Source organism: Balearica regulorum, chromosome 3, assembly GCF_011004875.1.
Source record: "Balearica regulorum gibbericeps isolate bBalReg1 chromosome 3, bBalReg1.pri, whole genome shotgun sequence".
In the NCBI taxonomy this organism is placed as follows: Eukaryota; Metazoa; Chordata; class Aves; order Gruiformes; family Gruidae; genus Balearica; species Balearica regulorum.
The window spans coordinates 104,452,818-104,461,491 of record NC_046186.1 but is presented as its reverse complement, the minus strand read 5'-3'; the positions used below and the strand labels follow the sequence as shown (position 1 = coordinate 104,461,491).

General features: G+C 40.2%; 1 protein-coding gene across 1 annotated transcript in view; it reads right to left on the bottom strand.

The window, feature by feature from the left end:
• Positions 1–1,214: 1,214 nt before the first annotated feature.
• The window catches only part of TGFB2 (transforming growth factor beta 2), a 64,166-nt gene continuing 56,706 nt past the window's right edge, over positions 1,215–8,674 (bottom strand). Inside the window, exons 3-7 of the mRNA XM_010312837.2 lie at positions 7,845–7,977; positions 7,616–7,726; positions 5,069–5,243; positions 4,346–4,499; positions 1,215–2,430 (exon numbers count right to left, since the gene is read on the bottom strand). Of these exons, the coding sequence (XP_010311139.1) occupies positions 2,272–2,430; positions 4,346–4,499; positions 5,069–5,243; positions 7,616–7,726; positions 7,845–7,977 (732 nt within the window). The 3' untranslated portion in view covers positions 1,215–2,271. The remainder of the gene's footprint in view (positions 2,431–4,345; positions 4,500–5,068; positions 5,244–7,615; positions 7,727–7,844; positions 7,978–8,674) is intronic.

The window sequence follows — 8,674 nt, the reverse complement described above, 5'->3', positions numbered from 1 at the left end:
GACCATCTGTGGGGCTACGTTTCCATCTAGGCCATAAGCACAGGCTCTACCGAAGTCCCGAGGAGCTGCGTGTGCCAGCCGCTGCGGTACTTCAGTTTTGCATCACTGTTCTGCTGAAGCCAGAGAAATTGCACTTCTTAAAACTGGAGCTGACAACATCAAGCTCAGGAGTGTCCTCCCGACACCACTCGGGTCAGTGACAGAAAATGCCCTTCTCATCCAACGCAGTTGTCCAGCTTTGCCACACAAAACCATTCATCATGTGAAATGAACTGAACTGAATGCACCTTCTTCGTGATTTTTTCGCTAATTTAGGTTGGGGCTTTTTTTAAATGAAGAGTACGCCGTGGATTTTTTTTTTTTTTTTAATTCCCTCTACAACATTTAAAGATGCCTAACAACAACAAAATCCTAGGAACCCCCTGTTCCATTTTCCTTTTTTAAAAAGAAGCTGTAACGTGAACTCAATTGAAAAAAAATAAAAGGCAAACTCACAAAAATCAAGGGTCTGATCCTGCTAATCCTTCCACACGCACCAATAGCCTGAAGGGGCAGAAGTTAAAGGCAAACCTCTGTTACCTGCAGAAGGAGCAGGTTCCACAGACCAACTGCGGGGGCAAGTCCCTGCTGGGTGCGAAGCTGAGGCACGGCCTCTGACGGCAAAGCGATCCCGCTCACGTCCTGCTTCGGGGCATCGCCGCGGCAGATGCTTCCTACCAGCCTCCTGCACAGTGGTGAATGTCAGTCTCTGCAAGGGTTTGCCTCGCCTCAGCCAGGCCGGGACTCTCTTCTTGCAACACCTCGCTCCCTGCCCATCTGTTTGAATGTCTATAGCCGAAAGGAAATAAAAATGTCTAAGGAATCCGAACCGCTTCGCGATTCAAGTGTTACAAACGGGGATGACCGGGGCGGGGAGGGGCGGGAGGGGGGGAGAGATCGCTTTAATCCATCCTTTTTATAAAACAGAAAAACAAATGGAGTCAGGTAGCTTATGTCATAATGATGAACAATATACAAAGCACATGTATAGCAATTATTATAAAACATGTATTTGTAGTGCAAGTCAAAATATAGGGACTCTACTCATACTGGCCAGCTAGAGGGAAACACATGATTCTGAGTGATCAAAAAGAGCCCCAAATTCAAATTCAAAGTCATGAGAGCTGACAGTATTACAGAGTACAAAAATATGGTGAAAATTTACACATTACACATAAAGTACTTAATTTTTTAATAGTTTACAAATAGAGATCTACAGATATGTTTCCAATTAAGCTGGCTTTTACTACCCACCTATTGTAATACTCTAGGTATGGTTACATATACCAAAAGAACAAAAAAATCCCATAGCATAGCTATACAGCAACATATTAAGGTCTGAAGATTAGACCAGTACATGTTAAATATTTCACTGGTTTACTAAACTGACATTTTAAATCATTTACAGTAAAAAAAAAAATCTTATAGACTTGTCTTTGAGACTGAAACAGAGTGTCCTTTATTAGTAAATTATTCAGTATTTAAAACAAGGGTTTGAGACCTTACAAGAAGCCTCTCTAGGCAGCTCACATGAAAAATAAGGTATTTTAAAGGCAGAGTTTCTCAATAATGTAATAACTGATTTCTATTTTAATCAAACTAAACTAACCATTACTTTTCTGATTCTTTTGAGCTTGTGTTCCGTTAGGCTTTATATGTATTTCTGGCAGCTTATTTGGTCTCCACTTCGTCCACACTGGCTGGTTTTCTTTTTTTCCAATGGCGATACGGAAATGTTCATTTGATAGTTTTTACACACAAATAAATAATGCACTGTTAACTCTACAACTAAGAGGAATGGGTAGGATGCCTACTGCGTAACAATACAGAGAGATCAAGTAAGGCACGGGACAGATACAGCAACTCCACTTCATGGGATTTTCCTGTTTTTTTCCTTTCACATAGTAACACTAACAAATTTCTTCCAGTGTTTATTTTTTAAAAGGTTTTTTTTTCTTTAACTTTGCTTCTTGTCTATCTCACACTATGTGTAGGTGAAATGTAGGATAAAGGCCTTCAATGTTTTGCTTCAGATGCCAGTTTAAAAAAACAAAAAACAAAACTTTCAAACAGTTCAGACTAGTACCGCTTTTTTTTCTTCTTTTTTTTTTCTTTTAACACTGATGAACCTGGGTTTTCATTTTTCTTTCTTTCCTTCTCGCTCTCTCTTTCTTTTTTTCCTTGGTTATTTTTTTTTAATACACACACGTCATGCGGTTTCAGGGGTATCCTTTAGCTGCACTTGCAAGACTTTACGATCATGTTGGACAGCTGTTCGATTTTGGGTGTTTTGCCAATGTAGTAGAGGATGGTGAGAGGTTCCAAATCCTGGGACACGCAGCATGGAGAGGCAGAAGCTTCTGGATTTATGGTGTTATACAAGCTGAGTACCTAGAAGGAGAAAGGAAAAAAAGAGAGATTAAGTCAGCTACCTCTGCCTTCCTGCCACTGCAGAGCAAATTCCTTTCCGCATCATTTCCTCCCACAGTGCCTGAGAGAAAGCCCACTGAAAGCAGTATGAAGATTCTTTGATTTTAATATTTTTTATGCTTCCCCAGTTCAATTTAGTGTCACAATCTGCCTGAGTTTCCTAAGGTTTTATCCATATAGTCTTAACACTTGAAACAGGTACATGCCTGGAGCCTGCCTTGATTCAAAGCGTAGCCCTTTGAACCAAGACGCACACTGTATTGATACGGAAAGAAGAAACAGAAAGGCTTTTATCTGGGTCTTCAGATTGCTATTTGCAGTTATGGGATTTTGGCTTTACAAGTGCACCAAAAGCAGAAGAGAGTCCTTCAGTGCATAAGCCCTCCTCTGCTTTTCCTCTCTGGTTACGTTTTACTAAGGCCATTAATGCCACCCTGCAAGCACCAGGACTCAAGCTGCAGCTACGCCTGTTGAGAATCAGCTGCGGTGAAGTCAGCAGCGCTGGTGCTTTATGTCATATTGGATTCATATGCATGCTTCTCTGCAAGGGAAGTATGTAGGGTTACCCGCTGATGATGCATAGGTATTTCTGAGGATGCCATTAATGTGTTAGCCAAACACCAAGCGACCTTTTCCTAGAACTTCAACACAACATTTACAGCTTAGAGAGACAAAAGATCTGTTCAGGACAGCAACACTAACTACTTTATTAAGCAACTTCTGACTCCTTGGGCAACTATCCAAACCACATATTTGTGACCATGACAGTTATTCTTCCTCTTTCCTTTAAAAACAAGTGCTGCTCCAAAACGTGTACACTACTACTCCACACCAGCATGGAAACATACTTACCTTATTTATACCTCTGCCTGCTGACACTGCTAATACTACAATGGCACAGCCAGTGGGAGCTACAAAGGGTATCTGTACATGGGTCTGTAAGTTCAGGAAGAGCACGCTATCATGGCTTTACAGGTCAAAGGGAAAGCAAGCTGCCCTTTGGACACGAAGAGTTCTCCCTGCCGGCTGACGTTGATCTGGTATTTTAAGGGAAGCTTGAAAAAGGGGAGACATCATTCTTAGTATGGACCTGAGGGTAAAATTCTTACTTTATGACAACTGCGATGCAAATGTCTGCCTCCTGCATTTGCTGTCTAGACATCCTTATTGACAGTTGAGAGAAACAAGGACTTCACAGCAGAATACTACTCATCCTAAGGCAGTTGGCTAAAATACCATGTCTAATCCCTAAAATAAAAAGTCCCATCTCAGACAACTATAGATTCTTCAGCATCCCAGACGAAAGGTTCCTCCTTTGCATTTAAATTTTCGAAGTACAAGAACGAATGCATCTTTTGAAGTAAAAGCAGCACATCTATCAGTACGTTTTCAAAAAATTCAGCATGGTAGCATATCAGTAACAATGAAAAATGAAAAAAACGGCAGGGCATAAAAGTAGGTCATAATCAGGTGGTACAATTCAGCCCTTTTGTAGCTCTGATAGTGTCTCCCTCGGTGCCTTTGCTTACAGAATTCATTGTGCCATCTTCCACTCATGCTCTGTAAAGAAAGGTCCCTTCCCAGGCAGCCTCCCAAAGCTACACCAAGCTCTTACTCACAAAAAAGCATCCAAACCATCCATGTGTCGTATTGATGAACACATTAACAAAAAAATCTCTGGGCCAATACATTCCTACTGCTTCATCACTAGCTTGAGGCCATGTGCGAGTCCCTCTATAGGGCCACATTTCATCATCCTTAGTTATTGAGATAATAAATACAAGCTTTGGGCATTGGTGCTGATGTCCATCCTAGAAACGTATTTCACCCTGCAGTTATAAAATACAAGCTGAGAATTAGCAAAATCATTACTTACTCTGCTGTGCTGAGTATCTGAGCTCCATAAATATGGGCAGGCTCCTGCACAGAAATTAGCATGATACCCTTTAGGTTCATGAATCCACTTCCAGCCAAGATCCCTCTTGAAGTCAATATAAAGTGGACGAAGACAGCAATTATCCTGCACGTTCCTGGGAAATAAAATACAGACAAACACGTTGGTCATAACAAAGACAACATAGGGAATAAAAATATTCCAGTTGCTTGCTGCCTGAATGATGCTTTACAGGAGGTAAATCGAACTCCCAAAAATTCACAACCAAATCACATCAATAGTAGATTATACTGTAACTGAAATCAGATGCTTAGAGATGGCAGAACTTGCTTACACAAAGCTAATGGCTTCCCTGGAGGACCAGTAAGTATTTTTCTCCAGTTCCTACTAAGCAGCCTCTCTGAGTAGGTGAGTACAGTGGAGGGGATAATTAGGCTGCAGTTATAGGGCTGATGGGTCTGGGAATCATCCCAAATGGAAGTCAGCCTCTGCTTTCTAAGGCCATAACCTTCCTGATCTGCCACTGTCTCTGCAGGATTGGAGGCCACTGGGCAGATACCTGCGGCACACAGACCCCATGGGTCTGCAACCGAGGGCCCACGCTCTGTATAAATGCCAACCGTAAAGAAACATGATAAGCAACTGCATCACACCTCACAGGCTGGTACTACTATTTAAGTATACTGAATATGGATGCATAGTTACCTAAAACAATAGGCAGCATCTAGAGCACGCTTCTTCCGCCGACTGGGCTGTTGCGACTCAAGTCTGTAGGAGGGTAATAACATTAGCAGAAGATGTGGGGTCTTCCCACTGTATTTTTTCCTATTGGACTTTAAAGCTTTCACATCACCACTGGAATATGTGTAGTCATCAATACCTTCAAAAAATACATTTTGGTGATAAACATTGTGTTGCTTTTTCTTCACAAATTAAATAAACCATCTCTTTAAAAAAATTCTCTCAGAAACTAGGCAATGATGGTGTCAGTTGAGCATGTATACTGGGGAAGTGGGGGCAAATTTCAACCCAAGATCCCTAAGATATTCACAGTTCTCATGTTATCTATTGTATCAGCCCTCCCACATTCACAGCCATTTAATGGCATTTCAGTACATTTACCAGAACTGTTGAAATGACTAACAGCAAAGATTACTTCAGCTGCTGCCTCTGCATCCCTTAGCTTCAAGTGTCCCAAGCAGTGATGCTTTTGCCACTTCACTTAGGGCAATATACCCATCTTTTAACAGTTATGTACCTTTTAAAACTTTGTAACACCATTAAAGCTACTCTGGATACTTCACCTGCATTTCCCACTGCTTACTTCCATCCCATTAGTTTTTTTCTATCACATTTACCTCTTTCTAATGCTTGTAAATTCTCTGCCTCCCATTGCCAGCTTATTTAAATCTGCTGATTTTCCCCATAAAGTCAGTTATTCTAGCCCCTTCTTTTGTATGGGCATGGCAAGGACATTGATCAAAATATTTCTTCTTGAAGTGGCAATCAATGACTTCACATCTCGTATCTTCTCTTAAAATACTAACAACTGCCTTACTAGCTTCCTATCATGGCAATAGCACAGGCAAAAGACTCAAGGTATGACCCTTTCCTAGGAGTCCAAACAGCACATGTTATGCCTGTTGCTAAGACCCTTTTGAAAATTAACCTCCTGAACCAGATAATACTATCTAAAGAGGAAGAAAACACTTTTCTTTTTGTAACATTTGCAATTACAGCGACCAAATATCATACCAATAGTTTTTTAAATATACACAATGGCTTTAATCATATGTACAGTACATGTATTTACTTAGAGAAAAAAATTCCAACGCAGTGAAACAATGTTTAGAAAAACTTAATACTTAAGGAGGAATATAGCCAAATCCTCGGAAAACAAATGAACTAAATCATGATATACTTTAATAAATGAGAATTGTATAAACAGAATTTGGTTCTAATGGTTCTAATATAGCCATAGTTTTATACGTACTGGTGGATGATAACTATAGCACATTCCATTAAATAACATTTCCCTTTTTGAAACTGAAACTTGAATGGCTTAAAAACACAAGGGAGCTTATGTGACCTTGATATATTTACTCTCTATCACCTTGTCTGCTGTCCATAAGAAGCACATATATCCATAACCCTAACTACACACTGTTGTTTATTTTTTAATGCTCACTCAAGCCAATCTTTAAGTTTTAACCAAGCTAACTATCAGCATTAAAAATACTTTGTGTAGCTGATATACAAATATGTTACAATAAATTCTAGGTGCCAATGTAGATTATAGAGATAATCAATGTTAACTAATGTAGTTCTGTTGACTTCACCCGAGAATCAGCCTTCCGCTGCTGGAAGTAGGAGCACACAGACAGGCACATCATTTCTGTTTCTTCAACCCACAATGCACTGGCAGTAAAACACTGTAGGACATTTATACAAGTCTGGCACCTATTGTTCAGCTCTTCCCAAAGTGACTGATGTGATTGCTCAGAGTGATTTTAAAGTATTACTGATATGACCAGAAAAAAAAAAAAAAAAAAGAGTATCTGGAGATATTTAGTGTGCCTGAGGAGCTGTAAGTATGTGTGCAGGTCCTTACAAAGACTGGGACCCTCTGTACTCAGTGAGAACAAAGGAAGGTGCTTCCGTAAGCAAACCAGCCAACTGTTGCCTTATTATACTTTGGAAATTTGCCACAACAATTATCGTTTAACACTCATAAAATGCACCATGCTCACACACATACCTACTGCAAGCAGCTTATATTGCAAGCTAAACATCATCCTAATTCAACTTTCCAGCAGTAGCCTTTTCTACTAAGCCTGAACCGTTATCGTGCTAGGATGGACAGCAGTCAAAGGGTTTATTTGGAAAACATTCAGCAAGTTTTCTCATGACTATCCAACAGTGGATAGTCTACTGTGCAACAGTCTCCCATACATGCAAAATTGCATGTATATCCGGTGTGCATGCTGCAAATTGTAACACAGACACTTAAGGACATCGAAGCTGCATGCATGGAATGAGACAGCTTCTGGTTTTAAAATAGTTCAGCTGATACAGTTTTACCCTTGTGCCTCCAATACCATTTCCTATTAGCTGAGAACCAAGATTCTCAAATGAGCAAGTTTTCAATCAGCTGAATGCCATTTTAGAGGTGCAGTAACAGCTCGTTGTTTCTCTCCTTAATTAGTAAGTACCACAACATTTTAAAAAGTTGGGTTTTTTTTCTTTCGTTACCTGCAAATCTTGCTTCAAGCTCCTCACTTTTATTTGGGATGATATAATTATTGGAAGGCACGAAGGTGCAGCATGGACAATGTAAGCTTATCTTAAATCCAAGGTTCCTGTCTGCAAAACATAAAAGTAAGTGGAGTTGGTTTTCACACATGGAATAACCCTGAAATACTGCTGAATTAATGGAGGAGTAGCTGGGGCAGGAGTGAAGGCAAAGAGCACTTGTTATCACCTCTGTGATGGAGCCACTCATGTACAGCCTCAGTGACATCAAAAGACAACCACTCTCCTTCAGCTCTTGTTTTAACTACTTTGCTGTCAATGTAGCGCTGTCCTGGTGATGATAATTCTTTCGATTTTAGAACCTGCAAGAAACAACAAATACAATTGCTTACAGATTAACATTTACCTGTTTGGTTTTTTTATTAAAACGGACCACCAGCATTATAAAATAGCAGAAGAAGCTATTACAGCTCAAACCTTTATGCAGCAGATGTACATTCAGGCACATTTTCAGAAGAAATTTTCTTAGGGTGTGCAGGGAGAGGAAGGTGATACAAAAACACCCTAATGAAATCAGCTTATGCTCCCAAGCAAAACATGCCATCACATATTCCTTCCTAAGAGAAATCACACAGAAAGACTGCCCTGAAAACTTGTCTTGCAATGCAAGCAGTCAAGAGATCATAGTAACTGGAACATCAAAAGAGGCTATTTTACCTTCTTCAGTAATACTTACACTGTTCAAGAATAGTATCAGATGCTAAAGTAAAGCCTGCACAATGTAGTCTGTACGCTGAAGACACTATATTGCTCACCCATAACTAGTCTGTATGGTAATGTCTTACTCATGCTTCCAGCCTTCCCTCTGACTTCAGGTACCAGTCATACATTACACAGAAAAAACTTATTGTCCATACAGGTAACCTGGGGGCATGCAGAGACAGCCTGGTGTGAATCATGGCCACACATGGATTTGGGCAACAGGAGATGCTGCTTCCATCCAAACTTTGATGCCAGATGTATTTGTGTCAAAAGTTTCAGCAAAGCTTGCTATTGAGC